At 32.7% G+C, this 27,998-nt stretch overlaps 3 protein-coding genes across 4 annotated transcripts in view; all 3 read left to right on the top strand.

Annotated features, from left to right (window-relative positions):
- The first annotated feature begins 312 nt into the window (after nucleotides 1-312).
- LOC107466923 (aspartic proteinase nepenthesin-2) lies at nucleotides 313-3,897 on the top strand. The gene is made up of 2 exons (XM_016085958.3): nucleotides 313-1,094; nucleotides 3,064-3,897. Exons 1-2 carry the CDS (start codon nucleotides 340-342, stop codon nucleotides 3,707-3,709), a joined length of 1,401 nt encoding a protein of 466 aa, XP_015941444.1. The 5' UTR covers nucleotides 313-339; the 3' UTR covers nucleotides 3,710-3,897.
- A 6,822-nt stretch (nucleotides 3,898-10,719) lies between these two features.
- LOC107467024 (protein ENHANCED DOWNY MILDEW 2) lies at nucleotides 10,720-23,816 on the top strand. 2 transcript variants are annotated; one of them, XM_016086070.3, is made up of 18 exons: nucleotides 10,720-11,342; nucleotides 11,435-11,531; nucleotides 12,718-12,771; nucleotides 12,911-13,059; nucleotides 13,226-13,322; nucleotides 13,447-13,545; nucleotides 14,913-15,160; nucleotides 15,258-15,347; nucleotides 15,439-15,984; nucleotides 16,099-16,243; nucleotides 16,326-16,427; nucleotides 16,670-16,762; nucleotides 17,906-17,947; nucleotides 19,683-19,793; nucleotides 21,426-21,497; nucleotides 21,597-21,715; nucleotides 21,885-21,948; nucleotides 22,050-23,816. In XM_016086070.3, exons 1-18 carry the CDS (start codon nucleotides 10,924-10,926, stop codon nucleotides 23,652-23,654), a joined length of 4,152 nt encoding a protein of 1,383 aa, XP_015941556.1. In that variant the 5' UTR covers nucleotides 10,720-10,923; the 3' UTR covers nucleotides 23,655-23,816. The 2 variants fall into 2 exon arrangements, with proteins under 2 accessions (XP_015941556.1, XP_020990258.1); XM_021134599.2 differs by having other exon boundaries at nucleotides 11,183-11,323.
- A 3,784-nt stretch (nucleotides 23,817-27,600) lies between these two features.
- LOC107473272 (long-chain-alcohol O-fatty-acyltransferase-like) overlaps nucleotides 27,601-27,998 on the top strand; it is a 1,275-nt gene continuing 877 nt past the window's right edge. Inside the window, 1 exon segment of the mRNA XM_016092828.3 lies at nucleotides 27,601-27,996. Within this exon segment, the coding sequence (XP_015948314.1) occupies nucleotides 27,745-27,996 (252 nt within the window). The 5' untranslated portion in view covers nucleotides 27,601-27,744.

The raw sequence follows: 27,998 nt of genomic DNA, 5'->3' as shown, positions 1-27,998 counted from the left end.
AAAATATCGTTTAGACAAATGGAAGATTTTATAACGTTTTGTAACGTTGAGGATGATTTTAATACGAAAAAAAGGTCGGAGACGATTTTAATTTTGAACCAAGACTTTAGGGACGAAAAAAATAATTAACCCCCTTAAAATAACGATAAAAATTAATTTGGCTATTTAACATAAAAATCAATATATCTAACCAAATAAAAAATTAGAAACTAATTTAATTTATTGACCATAAAAATTAACGAGGATTAAATTATGATAATAAAAAATTTTTAGCAACTAATTTGTGGTAGCTCTCTATAAAATGAGACAAAGGGAGGTGAGCACTTTGCAAAATCAACGATGGCTTCTTCTTCTACCACCATTCTCTTACTTCCCCTTCTCTTTCTGTTGAACTTCACACCTACAAAATCAGACAAGTCTTATTCTTATATCAACTCCATTAACAACAACGATGGCTTCTCAATTTCCCTCATCCATAGAGACTCACCTCTGTCTCCATTATACAATGATTCCACAAGCTCCCTCAAAGGACGTGGCCCCATGGCATGCCTTAACATGCCAAGATCATTAGTAGGATCATCACTACTATCACAACACTTAATGAACGGCGATGATGTGTCGGCACAAGTAGTGTACGACCGATGCCAATACATAGCCTCTTATTACATTGGCACCCCGCCACAACAAGTGTACGCTTTTATCGATACAGCGAGCGATATAACTTGGACAAATGCAAGAACTGCATTCCAATCCTCCATGTCCAAAACTTACAGATCGCTACTGTGTAACGACAAGACTTGCAAGCTTCTTGAAAAGAGAATTTGCAAGAACGAAAATGATGATGAGGCATGTACCTACAAACTAGAATATGAGGAAGGTCCATCAACTTATGGTGTACTCTCAAAAGACAAGTTCTGGTTCGATGCCGATGGTCCCTCTGGTCAGAGTAATTCGCCGAGGGATGTTGGAGTCTTAAGCTTCGGCCTTAACCACGATGTAAGCCCCGTTGACTTCAATGGGTTGGACGTCCATGGTTCTTTGGGCTTGAGCCGTGACCCTCCCTTTTCTTTGATCCATCAACTCGGAGTTAAAAGGTTATCCATCTATTTTCCTTTTTCTTTAAGACAAGAAACATTTCATTCTTGAAAGGAAAAATACAGGTATATATTATCTGTTAACTTATTATTAGTAATAATTAATTATTATATTTTAAATACATGTATAAAAAAATATACCAAAAAATATATATTTAGAAAAATATTTTTATTAGATACAATCATAAAAAAATATTTTTATTAAACACATATACAAAAACACTTATATTAAACATAATTATAAACAAAAGTTGATAAAAATTAACAAAAATACTGTTGTTAATATAGCAAAATTGTGAAAGGAAAAATAGTCATCCTATTCCAACTCTTGTCTAAAAAAATAAATTAGATATGTTCTATATTGAACTAAAATTAGAGAAGTCTAATACGTGATTATAAATAATTTTAATTTATAGAAACAGGAACAGATGTGAGTTGTAATATTGTGAGGTATCATTTTGAATAGACTAATGTTACATATCTAAATTATTTTATGAATTAAGTGTAATTAAGTTAAATAATAAAATTTAAAATAATATTAGTCATAATTGATTTTTATTATGTTAGATTATTAAATCAATTTTATTAGACTTAATTAACAAAAAAAATTTAAATACATAACATTATTTTTTCGAATAAATTTAACTCTTTTTTTATCTAAAGATATTTCCAGAAATTTTTTTTTTCAAAATATCATTTTCTTACATCTTCAAAACCTACACTATTCAATGGAGAGGAAAACAAAGACACCACAAATATGAAAAAACCAATTATGACGGGTAATCGAAAATTGGGATGCTCTCGTAAAGACGCATAGAATGTCTTTTTAAAAAAAATATTTACGTGTCGCATTATTATTGGACGTATTAATGAATCGGTTATTTTTGAATTTCTTAACAAACTAGAATAAAACTGATTTTTTTTATAATAATAACAATAAATCTATTTTTTTTAAGAATTTTATTGTATTTTTAAATTTTTAGAGATTTAAATGTCTGCAAAACAAAAAGTTAGGGATATATTATTTTTTTATAAAAAAATTTAAAGATATTCGGTTTAGATTGTATAATTCGATCGGATCAAATCGGGTCTAATAATTATAATGCAGATAATTGAGTTTATTATTGTGGCTACTATAAACCAATTTTGTTCTGGTTTATTAAAAAATAAATTATTAACCAATTTAATAAAAATGTCCAATAATAACATGACACGTGTGAACGTCTTTAAAAAAAAGACATATTTAGTGTCTTTATTAAAGTGATCTCTTGAAAATTTAAGATTACTAAAAAACAAATAAGAAATAATTATGTTAAGTGTATATTAAAATCAGTCACGAGTTAGTATAAAATACATATTGAAATATAAATATACATTGAAAATAAATTATACCACATGCATATTTATATACAAATATGTCGGTAGCTGATTTGAGTGACTGATTTTGATATACGAATAACATTTTTAGGGGTGAACGAGGATCTGCACTAAAATTATCGGATCGAATTTATTATCCGTAGTTTTTAAACTCAGATCTGATTGGATATCATCAGATATATCACAAACATAAAAACATTTTTAAAAGCTTATTTTTATTAAAAAAATCAATAAAAATTTTTCTATTATTTTAAATATGTTTATTTTTAAGATAATATTAAACATACTTTTTTTAAATAATGAAAATAAAATAATACAACATATACGAAAATAAAACATAAAAAGAATATTTATTTATTTATTTTTGTAAATCCGCAAATATATGAATACATACATAAAATTCACAATCTGATCTTATTAGTTTGCAGATTAAATCTATACCCATAATTTTTAGATCGAATTCGAATAAACACCGCAAATATATAAATCGAAACCAATTCATAAACACCCTTAAACATTTTCGAATTGTAAAGTATCTCGGTTAAAGCTTTTATGTAATGTAACTAATTTTTGCATTAATTAATGTATATAGGTTCTCACATTGCTTTGTGAGAAGATCTAGTGGAGGTAGCAGCAGCTTGCATTTCGGTTCAAAAGCAGTGATACATCCTGAAGATGCAACACCACTGGTGCAACTTCCAAGTAACGAACCACAGCTTTATTATGTGGATCTAGAGGGAATCAGCGTTGGCAACAGAAGAGCTAACATTCCTCCGGCGATCTTCAAGCGAACAAGCGATCGCCGCGGAGGATTCCTCATTGATTCAGCATCAAGGTACACAATGCTTAGAAGCGACGCTTATGATGCGTTTCTAAACTTGGTTAAGGAAATGGTGACTAACGTGAATATAGTACCGTATCCACCAGAGCAAGACACAAACATTTACAAGAAAGAGTTCTGCTTTACATCCACCAATAGCACTGAAAGAGAGTTGTTGCCAAGGGTGACGTTGCACTTCGCTGGTGGTGTTGATCTTCAGCTGATTAATGACGTTGTTTATATTGAATATGTTGACCCTCTTTGGTGCCTTGCCATTCTTAGATCTGATTCCAAAGATGACGTGTCGTTCCTTGGGAATATTCAAATGATGAACTTGAATATTGGGTTTGATCTTGAGAACAATAAGGTTTCTTTCACAAATACAGTTTGTGCAGCTTCGGGGTATAATGAAATGTGATCATATATATGTAAACCCTTAGCTTGTATTAGGTGAAAATTCAAGTGCAGTCGACTTTATGTGAAGTTGATAACTGAGAGTTGTTAAATGACTTCACGTGAAATCCACTGCAACCGAATTCCGTTATGTATGTGCTCCTATAAATGAGCAAATTAAATAAAATGAACGAGCTTCTTGTTTGACTTTAATTAGTCTCTGATGAAAATGGAGATGGGAGAAAGAAGATCATCGGATCAGGCATGTCTAATACTCTAAATTATCCAAAGTGGAAAGACATAAGTGTTTATTAGGGTATGTGTCTAAAAATTATTACTTAGTTGTTAAAAAAATTAATTTTAAATTAAAAATATAAAAGTTAAAGAGTTTAAAATATTTAAAATTTACTAAAAAAAATAAATAAATTAGACATCAAATAAATATAAAGCATTATAAAATTGGCTAAAGATATATTCACCTACTATAAAACTAGTTAGGGAAAATTAAAAAATCACCTACAAGTCATCTATGTGATGCATGTCAAATTTAATTAACAAATTATGTTAAATAATAATATCCATCAATATACATAAATTATATAATCTATAATCATAAAAAATATCATTCTTATTCCAATATAAATATTAATTTACGCATATTTATAACTTTTTTTTTACCGTATCACTATCAACTATCAAAAATTCAATAGGTAATTACGATTATTATTTGAAAAAGAAATAAAGAATTATCTTTTAAATAATAATACGAGTAAAAAATTTTATTGTAAATTATTTTTGTAATTTTTATTTTTAAAAAATTAGCACTTAGAATTAGAATTTAAAATAAAAAATTGTAAGATTTAAAATTTAAAATAAAAAATATTAGTTGATATTAATAAAAAAATTAACTACCTAATTAAACCGCTTAAGAATGATTAAAAACATGAGTTATTATTTTCAAATTATGAAAATTCTTATTTGTATATTTATGAATGCAAATTCGTATTTAGTTTGTGTATGAGATGTAGGAGGAGGAGTGCGCTTCTAACAATAATTTAGGGATTGCTTGTGACATGTATAGTAACCTCGGGATTGAATTTTTTCAATTTTTTTAAATTATTTAATAAAGTATAATTTTTAATTATTTAATATTTTTTTTATATATACATTTTTTATTTTATTTAAAAAATATAAAATGAGAGATTATATTTTATCAAATAATTAAAAAAATTGAAAATATTCATTTCTTAACAAATTGTTAATATGTGAATTTTTATTTGAGATGTTCTGCATTGTTATTGTAAAGGTGGTTTAAGTTCAGTTTGAATAAACAATTTAATTAAATTATTTAAAAAAAATATATTAAATATTTTTTTATAAATTTTTAAATAATTTTTTAAAAAGTTATAATTTAATTTTAAAAATTACACCAAATATTAATACTATTATTTTTTAAAATAAAAAATTTAAAAAAATTATTTTTAAAGCTTCCAAGCTTATTCCATCTAACTGAACAACTTCTTGCTGTTATGTTAAGATAACGTGGATAGTCTCAATAACGTCGCATTTATTGACGCCATAATGATGACAAAAATAATTGCGGATGAAAAAGATTTGTAAGAAGAATAAGGCCAAATCTATCATGTAGATTGAGAAAAAAAAATATCTATATGTTTAAATTGAGACATGAATGAGTATATGAATGACAAGTGTCTCTTGTGGATTCACTGCTAAAGAGCAAAGAGGTCAAGTGCTTCCCATATAAGGATTGTTAATTAAAATTACGATGATTAATTAGCATGTTAGTTTTTTTTTTTAATTTTTATATTTATTTAAACGGTATCTCCCAACCCAACAGGTCTAAGTTCTATTTAAGAGTTTGTTGCTAGCTAATGAATTACTGCATGCACAAGGCGGAGACGAGTGAGCTGACCACTTAACCAACCCAAGTTGATTTTGGATTTTTTTTTATTTCCCACGGTATTTCCCAACCCTCAACACTTGCTTAAGCGGACTAGTGAATTAACCACTAGACTAACCCAACTTGGTTTTGGATTTTTCTCATTGATGTCTATTTTTGGGACCAAATGATTAAATGGGCTTAGAGATGATTTTTTTTGTAATAAACGTTTCTTAAATGAAAAATTTATTTCCTCGCAAAAAAAGAAAGGCTGATCTACTACTACTATTATTACTCCATAGTTATTCTCAATGGAGGTTTATGAGATATTAAAAGATCACAATAAAATAACCACTTGTTATAGCCAAAGAGAAATTTTGAATTTGATTCGAAGATCATAGGAGATCTTTTTCAATCACGTAGGAAGAGAAACAAATAAATGCGTTCATTGGTTAGCTCAAACCAGCATTAAGGTCAAGTTTAGGTAACTAAATTAAACTCTTTTTGATAAAATAACTTAAATAATAAATGATTCTGTTTAAAGTTACTTATAAATAAGTTATTTTGTATTTAGATTTTTAACTCTAAAAGTGCTTATTTTATAGAAATGAAATGAAAAGTAGAAGTATTATGAGAGAAGTCATTTTTTTAACTTCTCTATAAACTCCTAAATAGCTTCTTAGAAAATTACAATTTAATTTTAAAAATTACATCAAATATTAATACTACTACTTTTTATAAGTCAAAAATTAAAAAAAATTATTTTTAAAGTTTTCAAACGGACCTATAAAAAAGATTTTTGCTTATTAGATTCTTCACCTGTTGAGTTTTTTGGGTTACCGAGTGATGATACTAAAGGGGTCACCTTGCCCCCTAGAATTGAGTAATATATTTGTTTTTGTTCTCTTGGACTTAGGCCCCATTATCATACCCAAAAAAATTATTCTCAATATCGGATAGAGTTCAAAAAAAGAGAAGTATCCAGAGAGTGAAGTCCCTCCACTATAGTTAATTAGTGACTGCTATTATGCGAGTTTGGGAGGAGAATATACAACTTATTAGAATAATAAGAGCTTCTCTTCTTTTTTTAAATACTATTTATATATAATTTTTCTGTTTTATATGTTTTTATCTCAATTCAGTTCCTAAAAAATAATTAATTGAATAACTTAATGTTGAACAAATTTTAATCATTAAAATAATCTATAAATTTAAATATCTAAATTTACCATAATTTTATTTTTTTAAGATAATTATTAAGATAAAAAATATTAAATCATAATGTTAATAATATAAATAATATTATTTATCTCATCATCATATATGATTAATATTAATATTATAACTACTAGTAATAAGTGTACTTAAGTGTTATTATTGCTGTGGATATAATTATTAATGAATTTTGTTAGAGAGCCAATAAGAAATTTTAATAATGTGTATAATGGACTAGTTATTTAGTTCAATAAAAATAAATAATAAAAATTATTTCACAAATTATTTAAATTCAAAAACTCTAATTCAATTATTTCATATCAAATTTTAAATTTTTCCCTTTCAAATTTTAAATTTTAAAAAAATATAGTTAGTTATTTCAAAAAAAAAACCATCTAAAATCATAATTTACTAAAACATTTCAGTTTAATACGGTCTTCTTTTTCAACCGGTGGTCACGCCACCCCACCTTCATCAATAATCATCCCATTTCACCGTCGCTGGTTGGTTTGCCACATGCCACTAACCCTTAGTAAAAATAACCATCCAATTAAGGATAAAAATAATTATTCGCATACCTAATGAATTGAACATTTTAATTATATATAATTAAATTCAATCCAATCAAAATAATCATCTACATAAAAATTAAAATAACCATCCACATACCGACTAAAATGACCATTGTAAATTGACCATTAAAATAGAAGAAGATGAATAAACAGAATAAACAACTATGATCATCCAACATTTTAATTTTAATTACAAAAAAAATGTATAATTTGACACATGAGTCTTATGATTTGATATAACCATAAAACTGGAGAAACAAAACATGAAAAAAAAAATCTTAAACAGATAAGGAGACATGAGTGAGAATCAAAAGTAAGCAATTGAGTGTTTGATTTGATATTGTCTTCAAACATGTATACGTTACATCTACCATACTCACACCGGTTAATTCAAACAACAGCATCGGCTGGAGTCTACGGCAGCGTCGGCAGCACGGTTACGTGATGGGAAGGAAAATGTTATATTCACGGTGAGGCTCCAACGACGGAGGGGCAGTGCGGCATTGCTCCGGGAGAGCAGGATGTCGCTAACCGCAAAAAGGGGATAGTGCTGCTTCGTGAGGAGGACGGCGGTGCTAAGGTTTGATTTATTTGGTCGGCAGAAGGAGGGTGACGACTCTGTTAGAGTTTGGATGTAAGGATCATATGTAGTGTGAATGAATTTAACTATTAATTCTATTTTTTTTTTAAATATCTTCCTTTTTAAGTCTATTATAAACATGGTACATTAAAATTATTAACTCCCATACTTTCTCGTTAAATTATTATTTAGAAGCTGTGCCATTAGTCATCAGTTGGGCACAATTATATTTTATTGGGTTGGACATTTTATGGGTCTTATTAACACGTTAGAACAATGTAAAGTTTTTTTTATAAATGGAATATCACTTATTCTCCAAAAAATAAATAGCCATTTTTAACTATAAAAAATTCGGACCCTAACAAAATTGACCATAAAAAAGTTGAAACTAAAATTATACTCATACAAGATAATCGACACTCTCTCCGCAGGGACGATTAATGACCTACACGAGATCACACGAGACATGGTAGACGGAGGGTTTGGAAAATAATGCTCTCACGTGTACAGGTAGGAGGGAGTTATTGGAGGAGAGTCTCTCAAGATTAGGGTTACAGAAGAAGCTGAGCATTGAGGAGATTCACAAGATGCCATGATAGGTGAAATATATTAATCCCTTGCCCATTTCATAAGAAGAATCTGTTTATATACACCAAATAGAAGAGTATAATTAGACTATAATTAGAAAACCTAATCAGGCTATAAATAAAGAAATTAAGGTTATAAATCAGGAAACTAAATATACACTTAACAAAGATGATATACAAAATCTGTCAGAATATATTTGTCATATATTCTAACAGTAAGACCTTGAGGACGAGATCGAGAAAAGGATTAAGGTATCAAAGTGCTTTCAGTTATTGCCGTATGACTCGTGGAGGAGGCAATCGAATGGGCCCGGCTCCAACAATGGTAGGTTTGTGTCAACCTGTATGAGGTGCTACTATACGAGCTAGCGAAGGAAACGAGCGAGTGGCGGATAAAGCTCTACTGCTTTTTGGTACAAGTGCATACCCTATACGAAATCTCTTCTTTTCTCTTTCTCGTTCTTCTTCTTCCACCATTGAAATCCCTTTTAGTGGTGGTGGTGATTCTCAAAAGAGACAAGAACACAAACAAGGCTCATGCGAGCCAAGTAAAGAATCGCCACTCGCAAGACAACGAGAGGAGATAGCGCAAGATTTTGGAGACTTGGGGTGAGAGATGACTAGGATTTTCTCTTTTATTTCTTTTGAGTCTCTTGATTTTTCAACTTCGTTTCTGATGCAGTTATTTGGGAGAGGTGCGAGTAGAGGAGTAAATTTGATGGGATGGTAGATTTTGCAGTAGAGGTGGCGGGGGTTATGGAAGGAAGACGAAGAAGGAAGAGAAAAGGAGAGGGTATTTACGAAATTATGAACAAAAATTTAACAATTAGTTATTTTTATCGAACGAAATTTATCTTGTATGAGTATGACTTTAGTTTCAATTTGTCATGGTCTGTTTTGTCAGTATTCGAATCTTTTATGGTCTGAAATGACTATTTAATCTTCTCTAAATTAGTCTTTGAAAGATTTTTTTAATCAAATCCGTCATTCAAAGATTTTAAATTAGTCATTTTAGTTCTTTTGTTACTTCCGTTGCTAACGGCGTCAAAATTTGTTGATGTGACACATTAAGTGACACCACAACATATAACTAATAGTCTTAATTGGTGGCTAACATGATAACTTTATGAAATTATATCAAATCAACCTTAAATCGAGGGATTCTAATGTATCAAGTTCTTTCCTCAATTAGGTTTTTATTTGATATAATTTATAAAATTATCATGCTAATAGTAAATTAAGATTTCTATGTGTGTTGTAATATCACTTAACATGCCACATTAATAAATTTTGGCGCCGTCAACAAAGAAAATGAAGACTAATGCGATTCATTTAAAATTTTGAAAGTCATATTTGATTAAAAAAATTTTGGAGACGAATTTAAAAATATAAGTGATATCTCATAAATAAAATTAACTATTTACCCATAATTAAGAATATAAATTAAGACCCTAATCATTACTCAGTCATGCAGCGTTTAGCAAATTTGCTGTCTCTATGGGTGACAACGGGGTGGGTAGGGGCGGATTTTTGCTCTACTCGATCTCGCCCCACCCTACAATAATCCGCATAGAACCCGCTCCGCTCCTATGAGCGGGTAGTAAAAGGTTGAACCCTAACCCACCCTGTGAGTACCCGTTCCGTCCCTATAATTATTAAAATCTAAGAAATAAAATAAAATTTCAAAATTTATATAACATCATCACATCATAATATAAATTAAAGTAAAAATTTAAATATGATACAATATTATTAATCATTTTATTAATTTTTTTAATTTATTACACATATTATATATTAAAATTATTTATATGCCGGGCGGGTATCATCTAAACCCGCCCACGCCCATGTCCAAGAACCCATCCCTCTAAAAACTCGCCCCGATGCGGTTACTCGCCCCGAGCAGGTAGAGGCGAGATGGGTACCCGCGTATTCGGGGGTGTTGCCATCCCTAGCAGTCTCATACTCTTGTTCAAGGTTTTGAAAATCGGACTGAACTGACCAGTTCGAGCGGATTAACTAGAAACCGGTCATTTATCCGATCCGTTGACCTTCAATACCTTTCTACAAAGAACCGGTTTAAAACCGGATGAACCGGCGATCCAGTCAAACCGGATGGGTTTTTTCAAGTATCGGTTCGCTGATCCAACAACCAAAATGGCGCCGTTTTGATTCCAGAGAAGAAAAGTGCCATTTCCCCTTTCTTTCTCTCACAAACTCACCCTCACCAACCCTTGATTCTCCTGAACCCTATCAGAGCCACCATCCTTGTCGTGCGTCGTTTCTGCTTCTCCCCTCCTTGCCGTTAAATTCAATTGGTTAAATTCAGTTATTCTCTGGTTTAGGTTTTCAGTAATTAAACTTTCCGGGTTTAAAAAACGTACAATGGCATCTTCGGATGATGAGCCAGAGTCTCATCCACTATCTGTCTCGAATTACCACTTTGAAGATGACAGGGATGCCCCTGTATCGTTTTCTGTGATGCCAATTCAATGGAGTGGGTCGGAGAGTCCTCAAGGCAAGAAAACAGAGTTGTTCCTCCACGGTGTGGCGGATAATGGGCTGCAGAAGGTTATGATGCCGGTCATGGCGTGGCGGTTCGAGCTTTCCTCTGTGAAGCCTGAGATATCTGTGCTGTCATCCAAGGATAGGAGATGGATCAAACTTGAGAAGCCAAGAAAGAGCTATGAGGACATTGTAAGGAGTATTTTGGTAACTGTTTACTTCCTGAGTTTTGCAAAGAAGAATCCTGATGCAACCGCGAAAGCTGCGTGGGATAGCTTGAGTAAGAATAAGGAGTTTAGGCATGTCTCAATTGTTCTTGACTGTTTTGTTTTCCCGTAGTTATTATTGTGGAAGCACATTTTAAGATATTCATTTTATGATACTTTTACAGCTCTTACGAGGTTATGCCTTCGGCAAATGATTTAGTAAATCAGAAGGCTTTGATGAGTGAAGCAGCCAAGAGGGATGCTTTGTTGGCTAAGTCCAAGGTTTGTACTTTCTATTTACTTCATAGAAAATATTTGCTGTGCTAGGAATTTTTTTTTTTTGACATTTTGGGGGAGGGGTTGTGATTAGTATCTGCTTAAATATAAATCAAGACTACTCAATGTTGGACTATGGGCATCCCTCTACGGTAGAGAGTTCATATATGAACCAAAATAAAAAAGCACAACACACAAACAAAAACCACACCCTCATTTTCTAACCCTTTCTCTGTCTTGCACCAAGACCCGTTTTTTTATCGCAACCCAACTCTCCTTTCACCTTGGATTTGATTCCCCAAGCGCCCATTTCTCTGTATTTGTACAGCACTTCAACTGTGTGGAGATTCACCTTCATCCATTTAGGGTTTTGATCATCTAACCTTTATCTCTTATTAAAATACATAAAAGGTTAAACTTTTTTCAAATTTATATTTTGATATATTTGATTCAGTGGGGTTTCTTGCAGAATCTGGGTTTTATTTCTGAGGATTCGTTTTTTGCAGTAGGTGGGGCACTTTGGATTCTATGTGTTTTATCTTGTTTTTAGTAATACCCAGAATTTAATTTGTTGAGTGGGACTTTTACTTTTTTATTATTATTTATTTTTTTTGGTTGTTGCTATTTTTTGTGGAACTGTAGAGGGAATAAAGTGCTTATCTTGGTTTGTTTTGTTGTTTGCACTGGGAGGAGTAGAGAAAGAAATTGTGCACATGAAGTGTTTGAGGGAAAACCACTGAGAAAATAGCTAGAGCTGGATGCTTTTAATGTGTTGCTTTTGTTAGTTCCGAATATTTGTTGCTGTGGAAGTGTATCTGGAAGAAGAAGCTGTCGTGGTGGTGGGGTTGGTGTTGATTTTCGGCTTGGGGGTGGCTGGTGGGGTTTTACTTGGTGGAGCAGTTAGGGAAGGCATAGGCTTACATGGGAGAACATGAGACATATCCCATCTCGTGGATGCCATGCTTGAGTTTGACTTCCACACTTCTTTTGTCAGTCAGTATCTCCATTTCGTGGGTGGCTTCCCTGAATTGGTGGCCAAACCCATTTTGTGGGTGACATGCATGAGATGGAGCTGCGTATTTTGGAAATTAATTTGATGCATGCGTATTTCAGGAATTAATGTTTTTTCTTTATTTATTTTAATAAAAAAGCCGGGCATATGGGACTAACATCATCTACTTGATTTGAGCAGCTTTTACCCATGGCTCTGGAGGGTAACCTGGGGGCTAAGAAACTTTTTGATGAGGTTGGTTTGAATTTTTTTTTCCTTCCTATAGAGAATCATTCTTTGGCATTTTTTAGTTATGTACTTTATTTTATTTATTTATTTATTTCATATTTATTGATTATAAAGCTTTTATAATATTTTAATGCCTTGGTTTCAGGAGCTAAAAGATTTGGCACGGCCTGGATTTATAATTGATGATGATGTTGATGATGACATGACTGATGCAAATGATGAAGAGTCAGATGAAGAAGATGAATTGTTTGATTCTCTTTGTTCTATTTGTGACGATGGTGGTAATCTTTTGTGGTATGGAATTTTTCTCTATTTGTTCAATCTCTATCCCTTTTATGTTTATATAGCTGAAGGTAGTTCCTCTTTCATATAAGTTATTAAAATAATATCTTACTTGCCACTTTATAGTTCCTGGTTTTCTTTTTCTTATAATTTAAAAAGTTATTCATGATAAATGAAGCTGTGATGGAAAGTGCATGAGATCATTTCATGCTAATAAGGAGGATGGCGTCAACTCTTCTTGTGTCTCTCTTGGTTTTAGCCAAAAGGAAGTTGAAGTATGTTATTTTGTTTTTTTCTTTACTTTTATATCACCTTTTTTTGTTTGCATCTTTTTTTTCCCAGTTCCTTTTTGTTGTATAATCATATAGAAATCTGCTTTGCTTCTGAAAAAATTCGCAGGACATCCCAAATTTTTATTGCAAGAATTGTGAACATAATCAGCATCAGTGCTTTGCATGTGGCAAACTAGGCTGTTCCGATAAATTCTCTGGTGCTGAGGTATAGCTATGTGAAGTGTTATCTTGATGAGTTGATGATGATTAGTTTATTTATAAGTTGACATATAATCGCGTGTATATGCATGTTACAGGTTATTTTGATTTTTGAGTAAGCACACTACACAAGATAGGGGTAAAGGAGTGCATTATATAGAAAGTTGTGGTATCACCTAATTTATAAGATTGTAGAATACTAGAATATTGACTTTGATGGTTTGGACATGTGTGGAGAAAACATGTAGTGGCTGCAATGAGGATAATGGATCAAATGGAGTTTAGTCAAATAGCTGGAACCATAAGTACAAGAGAGGGAGACCTAGAAAGATCATAATAAAAATACTAAAAGAGATCTTAGATATTAATGGCTTAAATATGATTTCTGATACAATGCTATGGTGCTATCTCTTCCATGTAGACAAACCCATTTTGTCAGACAAGGCTTGGTAATTTGAGTGGAAATAGCTTTTGGCATATTGCACTTACTCTCACTTTTGTGAAAAGCTTTGATGTATGTGGTGCCATTTGATAACTTGGGACATAAAAGTTCTAGATTGTGTTGTGCACTTTATTATCTCAAATCCTTTCTGTCGTAGTTATTTTTTAGAGTTTGGAGTTAATTGCCTCATGCATGGTTCATTGACAATTTGACATAGTTGTTGCCCGGCTGGAATGAATGAGCAAATCACCAAATTCTCCAAATATTTTAGCTTTGGGTTGTAGCAGCTCTGATGATGGGCCAGAATCATGTTGTCTTGGTTCAATCTGGGAATCATGGGCTTAATTTGTTACTTGTGCTAGACTTCATTTGAAGAACATGTTCTTTATGTACTATATCTATACAGTTGTTTTCTTGAAACAATATGATTCTTACTTTATTTGAGGTTACACATTTTTATAAAAAAATTAAATTTTTATTTAAATTTTCTGTATAATCGTTGTAGTCCAGGTGGGCTGGATGACAAATTAGATGCTTAGGATCCCCAAAAGGATTGCTACCAATTCTTTCATTTGGATAGCACGTATTCTATAACCAGCTAAAGCCTTTTTCATGTACAAAACATAACCTTGCAATTTTAACTTTTTATTTAGTATTTCAGTTTGTAAACAAGTGATGTGCTTAGTGCTGTTTAAGCTTCAAAGATTTTAATTCACATGTAAAGTAGCATATCCGTTCTTGTTAACTACGGAAATTGTTATTCTTTATTGTTTTTATAAGTTCAAACTTAGCTCTGCTGTAATTTCTGATTTATCTTCTGTAGTTTTGATTGATTTGTTAAGATAATGCTTTTGGCTTGAGAAACAGGATTATTTTCTCACAGAATCTTTCTCTTTTATGGAACTAAAAGGCATGTGAAATTTCTCCTTCAGGTCTTCCAATGTGCCTCTGCAACCTGCGGCTACTTTTATCATCCTCAATGTGTTGTGAAGTTACTTCATCGATTTAATGAGAATGCTTCAAGGGAACTTGAGACAAATATTAGTCGGGGAGAACCTTTTACTTGTCCATCCCATTACTGCTATGTTTGTAAAGAAACAGAGAACAAAAAGGAACATGAGTTGCAGCTTGCTGTTTGTAGGCGTTGTCCCAAGTCATATCATCGCAAATGTTTGCCAAGGTCATTTGACTGCTTTTACCTATGTTTTTCTTTGGTTCATTAAATAATTTTTAAGTGATAGTGTTTAGAGAGTTCATTTTCAACTTGTTTTTATCAGAGCAATTGCTTTTGAAGACATAGAAGATGAGGGTATAATAACGAGGGCCTGGGACAATCTAATACCCAATCGTGTTCTTATATATTGCTTGTAAGTGCTGAGAGTTGAAGTTAAAGTATTTCCTGAATCTAGTTTATCCTCTTAGCCTTCTATTTAATATTTTCACGGTTCCTTGGACCAGAAAACATGATATCGATAATGATCTTGGGACTCCTATACGAGATCACATAACATTCCCCAATGATAAATCTAATGTTCAAGAAGCAAGTACAGAGCAGAAGAGAAAACCTGCAACTGAAGAGAGAGTTATGTTGAACAAGAATAATGTTAACCTGGATAATTCAGTCAACAAAAGAAGCATTGCTGATGTACCTAAACTGTCTACTAAGGTACCTAAACTCGCTGGAAAAAAGTCTTCTGGACCAGTTGGTATCAAGAAGTTTAATAAGGTTTCAGGATCAAATATCCAAAGGAAACCAATAGATATTGAATCATCTAGAAAACGTTTGTGTGAAAGTAAGAGACCATTCTCAAAGGAAACTGAAAGGCCTGATTGTGAGGAAAATGAGCCCTCAATTGGTGTGCAATTATATGCAATCTGGGAGAAGGGTTCTGGACAAACTGGCTTGGGCAATCAGGTTGATAACAAAGCCAGTGCCAAATCTGTTATACCTACTAGAAAACCAAGCAGCCCATTATGTACATTAGATGCTGATTCGAAGAGGAGGTGATCAAATGTTTATAATTATGATCGAATTCTTCTTAAAACTTATACAATGTCTTGATCTTATGTAGTTATTTATGATATGTTATTTTTAATATTTTTTTTCTTGTGATTTAGACTGTTGGATTTGTTTAATGAAGCTACGTCATCAGTTACTCTTAAGGATGTTGTAAAAGAACGTAAATTTGCTTACACTCATTCTCACTCATTGAAAAATTTTATGGAGAAGACTACAGTTGGGAAGTTGGAGCGCTCTGTTGAGGTACATAGCTATCTATAATTAGTGCAATGTGGTGTCATGTGGATCTTATTTTAAGATTATGTTATGTCTTGTGTGCATTCAGGCTGTTCGAACAGCTTTAAAGATGCTAGAGGATGGGCGCAGCATTCGTGATGCAGAAGCTGTTTGTGGCCCTGATGTTCTTAACCAGATATATAAGTGGAAGGTAGTTGGCAATTTTTAAATGATTTTCCGTAGACATGTGTTCTGGGTGTTTAAATGCTCAGTTCTATATTCTAGTATATTTCATAGCATGTTTCATCCATTGTCTCTGTACATATTTAATTATCTGCCATAAGCTTGTGTGTAACATGGTTTTCATATATAAAACACCTATATGCACTTCTCTATTGTACTGGATATTATCGGGTTTAGCTATGTTAACCATATTGACTGAAATTTCTGCAGGACAAGCTGAAAGTATATCTAGCACCTGTTCTGTGTGGTAACCGCTATACGTCATTTGGTCGCCATTTTACACAAGTGGAAAAGCTAGAAGGGGTATTCATAATTTCAGTCTACATTTTTTCTTAATATCTTAAGTTAATTGTACTGCTGTATGATGTGCTTTCTTTTTTATATTATCTTATCTTTTGCTTCTGTGGGTATTCTTGTGAACCTCAGTTTAAAATCATTTGTTCTATCTGGTTTAAGTGATAACTAAATTATTTAAATGTGTTTAGAAAACAGTTACTGTTAGGTTTTATTATAACAGCTTGAATGGTTGTGTTAGGTCCAAGCATAAATAAGTTTACCCTAATACACTTGCTGACAATTGAGTTGCATCCTTACTTATTTGATCATTTGAAATTTGGAAGGGCATATGAAGTGCAGTATTGATGATGCTCATCACATTTGATGCAAATAAATTTTTCTTGTATATATAAAAAACAGAATTAAAAACTTTTTGTTGCAGTAAACTAGCAACTTAATCAATGAAACTGTTATCTAATTGCAATTTAGTCCTAAATGTACGAGTCAGTTTTAATTTATAACAGTTGTACCAGGGAAGCCCTTTTTTGCATCTTTCTCATTCTGATCCATGAGGACAAAATTATTTTGAACTTTGTAAGGCTTGGTTTGTAAAGCTTATTGGAGAGGTACTTGCACTTATCAAAACCCTGTGTTTGGTAAATTAAAAAGATTATGTACTTAGGCTTGCAATTTCTAAAAGTTTGGGCTGTTTTAAAAGCACCTAAGAAGGTGTTTTTCAAGGCTAGCTTGTACTTATCAAAAGTAAAATGTTTAATATAACTTCATATATTAATAAATATCCAAATTTACTCTTATATTTATGTCTATTATGATTTTTTAAATTTTAAAAATTATTTTACCAAACTGTCCAAACATAATTGTTGTTGCTTGTGCTTATAGAAAGCCATTTTTAGTTCAATTTACCAAACATATGTGCTACAATTTTTGGAAAGCTATCTTTCAAAAGCCATGTCTGATAACCTACTTTCGAATAGCAAAAGCTTTACCAAACGACCCTAACTATAACACTATTTTAAATCTTGGGACTTACGTTCTATTTGACCTTTTTGTTGCGTTGGAATGAATTTCTTTATTGGTTGTCCCACTGCAATTACATCCATGTCAAGCATTGGTCTAATTTTTTCTATTTTCTAATTTTTTTTATTGCAGATTGTTGATAGACTCCACTGGTATGTTCAGAATGGTGATACGGTAAGCACTGATACCAAGTACAATTATTAGCCTTATCATTCTCATTTGCATTTATTTGTTGTATTAATTTTCCAACTTCATATTCACCTCAAGCTGATTAACAACATCTGTCCAAAGGATTTTGCATAACTAAGATTGTTTGGTAACTTTACTCAAACGTTGGAACAAATCCAGCATCCATATGCTTTTGTGTTAAATCTAGTTGTTTCATGTGCCACAAGTCTGGTGTGTAGTGCACCATTTAAAATTTCGTGCTGCATTATGGACTAGAAGATTATTTCTAGACTAGAACTAGTCCAAGCCATTTGCCAGGTGAGGGTAATATTCTATGGGGGGGATTACAAACTTGTGATCAGCAAAATTTTATCTCTTCCCTCCTTGGCCAGCCAACTCTACCCCCTTCTCTCTTCCAACTCCCCCTGGTCACTTCCCTTTGTTCTCATTAATCATACTGTGTGGCCATCATTTTGATGTTAGAGACGAGTTTTGGTGGACTCTTCTCCAATTCTTCACTCCAGAATACCATGATTTTTGTTTATTTAATTTTCTATACTCCTCTCAACATCAGTACTGTTAGGATTATTAGTAGTTGGGATTGATTAGGGGGAATAGTATGTAAATAGAGTATAAGCTTGAAAGGTATCTTTGATCATTCGATGAGAGTAGAGGAGCTCTAACTCTTCTTCAAATTAGCGAGTCCTGCTGTGGTTCTTGGTTGCCATTGATCTTAAGGGAGAGCTACATGTGCCAATGGAAATCATTGCTGCAAAGACACATTGCGAAGAAAAAATAATTTCTAATGAAGAAGAAATGTTCTAGCCGATGTAATTTAAGATTTGGGACCCTGTCTTACTGTCTAGCGCAAGGATCCCATTAGTATATGAGTTAGTTAACCTTATTAAGAGTTAATCAAGAGTGAGTGAGTTAGTTAGTTAGAACTTAGGATTAATTAGGAAGGAAAAACTAGTATAAATAGAGATTAAGGTAGAAAGAAGGTATCTGTGATCATTCAGCGAGTCTTGAAAGTTGAGGAGCTCTAGCCCTTCCTCAAATTATTGTAATCCTTCTAGGGTTCTTGGTTTGTTGACATTGATCCTAAAACAACTATACAAATTACCTCTGGTTCTTGATACCAGTTTTAACAGGTTGGCACAGAATTTCTGCTTTGAAAGGTTCTTCTCATTCAATCACATCTTTTCATCTACTTCAAAGTTTCCTTTCGGTAGTTTCGTGGTCATCCACTTTTGTGGTTTGACTAATCTTTACTGCTCAACAAGTCTAGGAAAGAGCCAAAGAGGTTTTTTTTTTTTGGTTTCTTTCTGTTTCTTTTGTTTTCTTTTTTAACATGTCAACTTCATGGAAGATACTTAAAATATTTGTTTTTGTATTCCTTCTATTTTAACCAAGGTTCTGAAAACCGGTCTGGTCATCAAATCGCTCTAGTCACTGGTTTACTGGTTCATGGTCTAATTGGATCAACCGTGAAACCGAGCCGCAAAAGCTTCTGGTTCCCGGTTGGGCCGGTTGGACCAGTCGGTCTGGTCTGGTTTTCAGAACCATGGTTTTAACAATTACATGGTTATAAATGTGTGTTCTCTCTGTAATTTCGGTACTATGGAAGATCAGATTTTCTTGAAATGATTATATTTTCTAGAGGATCAGCATTATTTACATTATGAACCTACTGCTAATTTTAAATTTTAAATGCCTGACTGGAGGTGTTACTCATGACCAGATTGTGGACTTCTGTTGTGGTGCTAACGACTTTAGCATACTTATGAAAAAAAAGCTTGAAGAAACTGGGAAGAGATGCTCGTATAAGAACTATGATTTACTTCCAACAAAGGTGAATATACTCTTACAGGTTTATTAGTTCCTAATCTTGTCACCTTAATTTTTGTAGAAAGTTTTTGCTCACTGTCACAATATCCTTGCGTTATATGTTTGCTGATTTTATTTTAAATTGACAGATTTGTTTATATTTCAGTGTTCAAAGCATTTTTTTCTTCTATTACGTTCACATCATTAGTGGCATCTTTGGCAAGTTAGCAGAGGTTTTCAATATGCTCGTATTTGTAACGCTAATGATTAAACAGTGTTGTTCAAATGTATGGTATTTTGGTACCTCGACTTACATTGATGATAGTTGTCTTCTCATCAAGTGTCTGGAAAAGAAATGACCTATTGCTTGTAAACTAATGAGCTAACTTTTCTTTCAAGTGTCACTTTGAAGTGTATGACCTGTTCTTGGTACAGAGTTGGCCCTTGTTTGCTAAAATACCTTGACCACATTAATTCTTTGCATATCATCTGATTTTTCCATTCCTTCTAAATGGTAGATGGTGAAGATTAGAAACTGATGTACTTGTATTACAGAAATCTTAGGATTAACAGAACAGCAAATCAATAAGGAACTCCATTCTTAATGGATTGAGGAAATAAGAACGAAAAATAGGTGACTAACAGAACCAATCATAGGATATATTCTTTGATACTATATATAGATTCCATAGGATATTTTCTTTACTTCTAACAGCTACATTTGATTTTTTTTTTAAATGAGTAAATTTGTAAGCCAAGGCATAATTATTTAGGCACTCTTCATCATAGTTAGTTAAACTATTTGGCTTTGAAATATATGCAAGTATTTTATTATGAAATTAAATTTAGGAATTATATATTGTAATTTAAGATGTGAAAAATCGGATTCCAATAATTGTTTTGGGAAGAGTAGTAGTTTTTGTAAGTGGAAGATCTTTAAAGGAATTTCTGGATTATTTTATTTTAAATAACAATAAAATTGAATATAGTGAATAAAGGTGTCCTAAAATTATAGATAAAAGAAAAGACTAACTTGTCTGTAGCTTTGTGTACATCGTTCCTTTTATATATATTTTTTAAATATTCTCCTAATGTTTTTAATATTATTATTTGAAATATTTATAAAAATTGTTGCTGTCTTTCAAAAATTTTTTATGATATAGCTAAAATTATGAGTGTTCTTTAGGTTGCATTTGGATTCTATCTTTGTGGTGAGATACAGAGACATGATATTTTTTGTTCCCACTTTTAGGAAGGACAGAAAACAGAAAGAATTTTCTCTCTGATACAGAAAATTGTCGCTGTCCCTGTCCCTGTCTCCATTGTAATTTTGTCCTGCAGACAATACCAAATGCAGTCTTACCGTTTGTCAAAAGCAAAATTTTATGATATTGTTTTTGCTAGAACCAAACAAGAAAACAACTCTGGAGTTCCATACCAAACACTTCTTAAACAGAGTTTTGTAGACTAGTTTGTTTTTAGCATTTGTTTTGTAAATGATATGTTTGGCCTTTCAGCTAAGCTGATTTTTGGGTGTATGGGGACAAATACAGGCTTATGGGTCTAGTCATGATGATCTTCCATCCCTCAAATGAAAACGATCCTTCCTCCCTTTCCTCTTACTAATTACGACAATGTTGCTTTATTTTGTTGACAGCACGATTTTTGTTTTGAGATGAGAGATTGGATGACTGTCCAGCCAAAGGAGTTGCCTACAGGGTCACAGTTGGTAAGAAGTGGTCAATTGCAATGCCCATGCATATTTCAATTCCAATTACCTTTTTCTCATTATTTAATTTATTTTATTTCTTGTCTGCTTCCGGAACAGATCATGGGTCTTAATCCGCCCTTTGGGCTAAAAGCAGCTTTGGCTAACAAGTTTATAGATAAGGCTCTTGAGTTTAGACCAAAGCTCCTCATTCTTATAGTTCCACCGGAAACAGAGAGGTAGCGTCTTTTATCTTTTTTCTATATTATTAAGGATAAGATTAAATAATCTCTCCCTTCACACGAGGCCATCAAGACTAGGCTGAAGTAGTTACTTCGTTTGGTTTAAGAAACAGATATTTATTATTTTCTGTTTGGTTGTGTTTCCATGTTTCTTTCCTTGTTACAGGCTAGACAAAAAAAGGTCACGTTATGATCTTGTCTGGGAGGATCGAAATTTTCTATCAGGAAAGGTAAAGAGACAACATACATATGGGAAGTTATATTTTGATTACTTTTGGTATTCTGACTGCTCTAATTTTTCCTCCCTGTTATGGTCTTGTTTCATGGCCAGTCATTTTATCTACCCGGATCAATTAATACTAGTGACAGACAAATGGAACAATGGAATCTGACATCTCCCCCACTCTCCCTTTGGAGTCGACCTGACTGGACTGATAAGCATATGGAAGTAGCGCAAAAGCACGGTCATCTGTTAAGCCTGCATGAAGTATCACGGATGGAAAGTTTTAATAATCAAAATTCACGTGCTGGCCATTCGATGGATGGTAATTTTGCTGACGACGATATGCTGGTTGATGATCTGTTGGTGTCAACTGATGATCTTGAAGTTCAGGGGCTTATTAATGACGATCAGCAAGAAATATCACTGGATGGAAATGTTGAAAGAGAGAGTCAAGAGAGACATGAATCTTGGACGGAAATGACTCCAAATGAAAATGTTGGACGTGAGAGTCAAGAGAGACATGATTATTTAATGCGAAAGACTCCACATGGAAATGTTGAACAAGAGAGACATGAGGATCATACTCGAAGGAGTCCGCATGAATATGTTGAACGTGAGAGTCAAGAGCGACATGATTACCGGATGGGAAAGTCTCCTCATGGAATTGTTGAACGAGACAGTCAGGAGAGACACGAGGATCAGATAGGAAAGAGTCCACATGGAAATGTTGAACGTGAGAGTCAAGAGCGACATGATCACAGGATGGGAAAGACTCCTCATGGAATTGTTGAACGAGAGCGGCATGATTACAGGATGGGAAAGACTCCTCAAGGAATTGTTGAACTAGAGAGTCAAGAGAGACACGAGGATCAGATAGGAAAGACTCCACATGGAAATGTTGAACGCGAGAGTCAAGAGCGACATGATTACAGGATGGGAAAGACTCCTCATGGAATTGTTGAACGAGAGAGTCAAGAGCGGCATGATTACAGGATGGGAAAGACTAAGACCTCATGGAACAGGAAACACACTGAGGAAAACAACAGAGGAGGTCCGCATGCGAGCTCACCTGCCAAAAGTAATGCGAAAAATCAAACTAAGGGATTACCTCACCGTAGTCAATCTAATCCGAAAGATGGGAGATCCTCAGTTGGGGGTCTTCAGCCAAAGTCTAGTGTGTCATCTCCCTATGGTTATGGTCATCTGGAACCCATGCGATTTGGAGCAGCTAGTGATTATATGGCTTCCACTTTCGAGGAGCACCATAGCAGCCTTTTGATAGATGGCACCAATACCCTAGGATATAACCCCTATGTTGGGGAGGATGACAGTTATCTGAGGCAACAACCTCGCCTTTATGGGCTTCAGGATCCAGATTCTCATTATATGACGAGTAATTTTTTATCTGGTCATGATTCTGTGTATGGTCGTATGGGATCCAGTTATGGAGTACTTGGTTCGGGATCCGAGTCAGCTTACATGATGAGCACTCCAGCTATGCAACGGTACGCTTCGCGCTTGGATCCTAGGCTGGATTCTTTTGGATCTGTACCCCCTATGGTTGGTAGAAATGCCGGCTTTGAACACGGTGTTCCCCAACCTGAATATGGAAGTGGGATGCCTAGTGGTATGCCAGGTTTTGCACCTCAACCTCAGGATCCCTATCGCTATCCCAATTCGCGCTCGAATTCAGGAAGTTGGTTCAATGGGTAATTAGGATACTCATTCACTTCTGCATAAAGATGCTACATATTGTACATAACATAGATGACAAGATGCAATGTTCTGTACATATACAGATTGTTAATTTCGTTCTCCAGACAAACAAGGTTATTTTCTTCCAGAAATGCACTTGTGGTTTTTGGCTACTTGTAATGGATCTTCTCAGACAGATATCAGTTGTGTAGCATACTAATGTTTAGTTGGCTACTTCGGGAACTGTTTTTTTAACTTACAGTCTCCTTCATTTATTAAGGTTACTAACATAAAAATTGTTAAGAATATTTACTTAAATTCGTCCCCAAAAAAATTTTAAGTGGACGATTTACTTAAAAAATTTTTTTGGATGCAGCTCCGTTAAGCACTAACGGAAGGATTTGATGTGTCACGTGACACCGGTGACTCAACTGTTAAGTGTCATGTGTTAAATAAGAACAAATTGGTCCTCCACGTGTTAAGTGCGACGTCGTTTCATGAGATGAGAGTTTCTGATAACGGGGTCCCTAACCACTGACCCACACCACTCTTCACCGTCAAATCCGTCGAGCAATGCCTCTCTTCCATGGGAAGAATGTCAACATGCTCCCGAAGCTTCTCAACTGAGACCCCGCCACGGACCTCTATCCAATCCATCCTCCGCAACGATGTCGGAATCCCTTACCCCGACATTCACAAATTGATCTCGCGGTGCCCTAGGCTCTTGATCTTGAAAAGCTTGGGACTTTCGGAATCAGGGGTTAATTGCATGGTTGTGAGATCCCCTGCTTTGTTAACCTACAGTGTAGAGAAGAATTTGAAGCCTAAAATTGAGTAGTTTTTGAATGAGATGAATGGAAACGTTTGAGAGTTGAAGCAGTTTCCGCAGTATTTTTCATTTAGCATGGGAGGGAGGATTAAGCCAAGACATAAGGTGTTGGTTGAAAATGGGGTGAAACTACATCTTATGTTGAAGGGTGATGATGGTGGGGTTCCATGAAACACTGATTAATACCCGGTTAAAAAAGTTGTATTGAAGGTAGTTATTGTAAATTGGTTCTACAATATCTCAGTCTCATACAAAGCCTTTAATTTCGTTTTTGCCCCCCGGGGGGTTAGATGAAGAGGGACCTCCTTATTGAGCCCTAGTCCCAAAACGTAGCGTTTTGTGTCATTCAGAAGAGGGACCAATTTGTCCGTATTTAACACGTGGCACTCAACGGCTAAGTCATTTCATGTGACACATCAGATCTCTCCGTTAGTGCTTAATGCTAATGGAGCTGTGTCTGAAAGGACCAATTTATCTAACTCCAGATAATACTGGGGACTAATTATGTAATTAATTTTTGTTGGAGATCAAGACGTCAACTTTGGAAATTTTTGGAGATCAATTTGGATGAATACTCAAATGTTAACTAGCATTTGCTTAGTGGACAATTATTTACAAAGTTATATTCTAAGAATAAACAATTATTTTGAATCAAATCGCATACTAGAATTGATAGATTTAATTGAAGCCACCTTAGTTTATTAGGATCTTCTGCTTCATCTATTTTATCTCAAAATTCAACAACTGGAGCTGGTTTGTATTGTCTACTTCATCCCCTAATGGCACATAGAGAATTATGGAATTCTAAGGGATGAACCAGACCTTAATCTTATGAAGCATGAGCCACATGTTCAAAGGTTATGAAACACAATTAGTTTAAAATGGCAAAGATTTAAGAGGTGGCTGTACTCTTGTAAAAAATTAGAAAAATGTAGATCCAAACTTGTTCATGTACCACCAAGCGAAATTATTATGGTAGTGTTGTCAAAATCTAGTTTAGATTTCTCTAGAAAGCATTAGTGTATGTTTGGGAGAGTGAAGGATTTTAAGGTTTGCGTTAGACCAATTTGTGGTGACATAACTTTTAGAATTTCGGGAAAGAATATAATTTTATTTTATTGAAAATATATCAAAAGAATTCTAGAAGGCCAATGAATTTTGGCCAATAGTTGTTACCATTTTATTAATTTCGATGCTTTGGATTCATATTAGAGTTTGCTCACATATTGACAAAAAATATGCACAAAAATTAAAGCCTAATAAAACTGACGGAAAAAAACCTATTGATACTTAGCAAATCTTCCTTATCAAATATTCTTAAAAAGATTAATAAATTTAAAGATAAAATATTATTTTGGTCTCCTTAGACCGAATTTTAATTTAGTTTTTAACGTTTCAAACCTTTTATTTTGGTCCCAAAAACTTTTAAACATCTTATTTCAATTTAATTTTTTTTAAGCGAGTTCAATATTGTCTCACCATTAAATTTGACACAAATTATTCGCATATTAAAGAGTCAATAACATTTTATTTCAGTATGTAAGTGGAATTGATCTACCAACGATCACTAATATAAGAGTTTTTTCTCTAATTTTAAAGCATTGATGATTGATTGTTAGGATTTAGAATTTTGTATAAAAAAAAAATTAAAGGAAAGAAGTGTTACAAGAAAGTTTTTGTTATCTTTTTCAACACATGAAAAAACATATGACTTAATTAATAATATTATAAATGTCAACATCACTCATCATTTCATTAATTATTAGTGTCAAATTTAGCAATAACACATGAACATGTGTAAATCTTTTCAAGACACAAATGGATGTAAGGCTAGCAATATGTACCTTACCCGTGTCAAATTTAACCGTAGAATAATGTTGAATATGTTTAAATATTCTTTTTTGTAAAAACTCAAAGTAACTACTAAGTTAATCAATTTAATATTGCAAAAATTTGGAGTTAGAAAAAGAATAATAAGACATTTATCTTTGTTTGTGTTATTTTAATTTTATTAAAAATTTGATAATCATGCTATTTGTAATTTTATGTTAGATTTTTTTAAAATTTTATTATTTTTAATTTTTATTTAAATTTAATTTTTTATTTTTTATTTTATTAATATGTATGAAAAGAATGATTAAATTTTATATTTATTTAAAAAATTATATTTCTATGAATAGAATTAGATAGGGTAAAATTAAAAATTTTAGGGTGCGAGTAGAATTAGAATCAAGAGATTTTTAACTCGAACGTAAAATAGAATTAGATTTTAAAATAATTTTTAATTTACAGATATAATTAGAATAAAATCTAAACCTTATACTATTTTATTTATTACCAGTCTTATTATAAAGGTTTAAAATTCTAGAAACTAAATTAGAATTTAATTTAAATTTAAACATTAAAGACCAAAATATTACTTGATAGCTGAGTTCATGATATTTGTGAACACGGTAACTAATCCCTTGGTAGCTTGTAAGCATTTTAATGGATCTGACAACTCACCAAATTAAAGGAGGGTAACCCAGCATATTTACATTTAAAGTATTTAGTATAGAAAAAAATTATAAAAAATATTAAAACTTTTCATTATAAGGAACCTTGACTAATGTCTAGGCTACATAAAATAATTAAATTGTGGTTAATTATTAAAAAGTATAATTAAATTTTAAAAATTATATTCATATTATTAAAGAATAGTTAACTAAAATTAAATTTTAAAAATCGATTAACTAAAATTAAAATTATTTTTTATGTAATTTTTGTGTTTTAACCGATTTTTTTGTAAAAATTGGATTTTATTTTTTTTTAAAAAGATCCAATTTTTTTATATAAAAACTTGTTTGTTTTTTTTAAAAATCGATTATTTTTTAAAAATAATTTTTGTTTTTATAATCGATTAAAAATCAATTTTTAATTTTTTTAATTGATTAATAACCAATTTTATTATATAAAATTAAGTTGATTCATTAACCAAATTATATTTTTGGATTAACCAAACCACATCCCTATTAATGTCCCTCCTTAAAATCCAAAATAAATTTAAGTTAATTTTTTTCCCCTTCTCTCTCTCTAATTAAGTAGGTAAGGCCGTAAATTACGATGTTGTGTCCTTGAGAAAAATATTTATTTTTGGTTAGCCTTGTGTAAGATCTTCTCTCCTTCATACATGGCAGAACCAAAACCAAGATTCAAGGGAGGGAAGTTAATAACCCACACAAACAACTAAACAAAGACAAATATAGTGAAAGAGAGAACAAAAAAATAAATAAAACAGAAATGGATGATGAAATTCAAAATTTCTTCAAGGTATGGATGATAGCCACAATATGTCTCTGCTATTGCTACTACATCTCTTCAACAATACCAAAAGCCTTCTTCAGACTCCTTTCCATTCTTCCTGTTCTCTTCATCTTCCTCACCCTTCCCTTCTCTCTCCACTCCTTCCACCTCGGTGGCCCCACCACCTTCTTCCTCGTTTGGCTCTCATCTTTCAAACTCGTTCTTTTCTCCTTCAACCAACCCCCTCTTTC

The sequence above is a fragment of the Arachis duranensis genome, chromosome 1 (genome assembly GCF_000817695.3).
Source record: "Arachis duranensis cultivar V14167 chromosome 1, aradu.V14167.gnm2.J7QH, whole genome shotgun sequence".
Lineage (NCBI taxonomy): Eukaryota > Viridiplantae > Streptophyta > Magnoliopsida > Fabales > Fabaceae > Arachis > Arachis duranensis.
Note: the sequence above shows the minus strand (reverse complement) of the source record. Positions and strands in the feature narration are given on the sequence as shown.

Excerpts from the sequence above, each read along its gene's own strand:
- LOC107466923 (XM_016085958.3), top strand. The coding sequence starts at position 340 with ATGGCTTCTTCTTCTACCACCATTCTCTTACTTCCCCTTCTCTTTCTG. Across the intron at positions 1,095-3,063 it reads CATCAACTCGGAGTTAAAAG|GTTCTCACATTGCTTTGTGA; the intron begins GTTATCCATCTA and ends TAATGTATATAG.
- LOC107467024 (XM_016086070.3), top strand. The coding sequence starts at position 10,924 with ATGGCATCTTCGGATGATGAGCCAGAGTCTCATCCACTATCTGTCTCG. Across the intron at positions 13,546-14,912 it reads ATAAATTCTCTGGTGCTGAG|GTCTTCCAATGTGCCTCTGC; the intron begins GTATAGCTATGT and ends TTTCTCCTTCAG. Across the intron at positions 19,794-21,425 it reads ATGATTTACTTCCAACAAAG|CACGATTTTTGTTTTGAGAT; the intron begins GTGAATATACTC and ends TTTTGTTGACAG.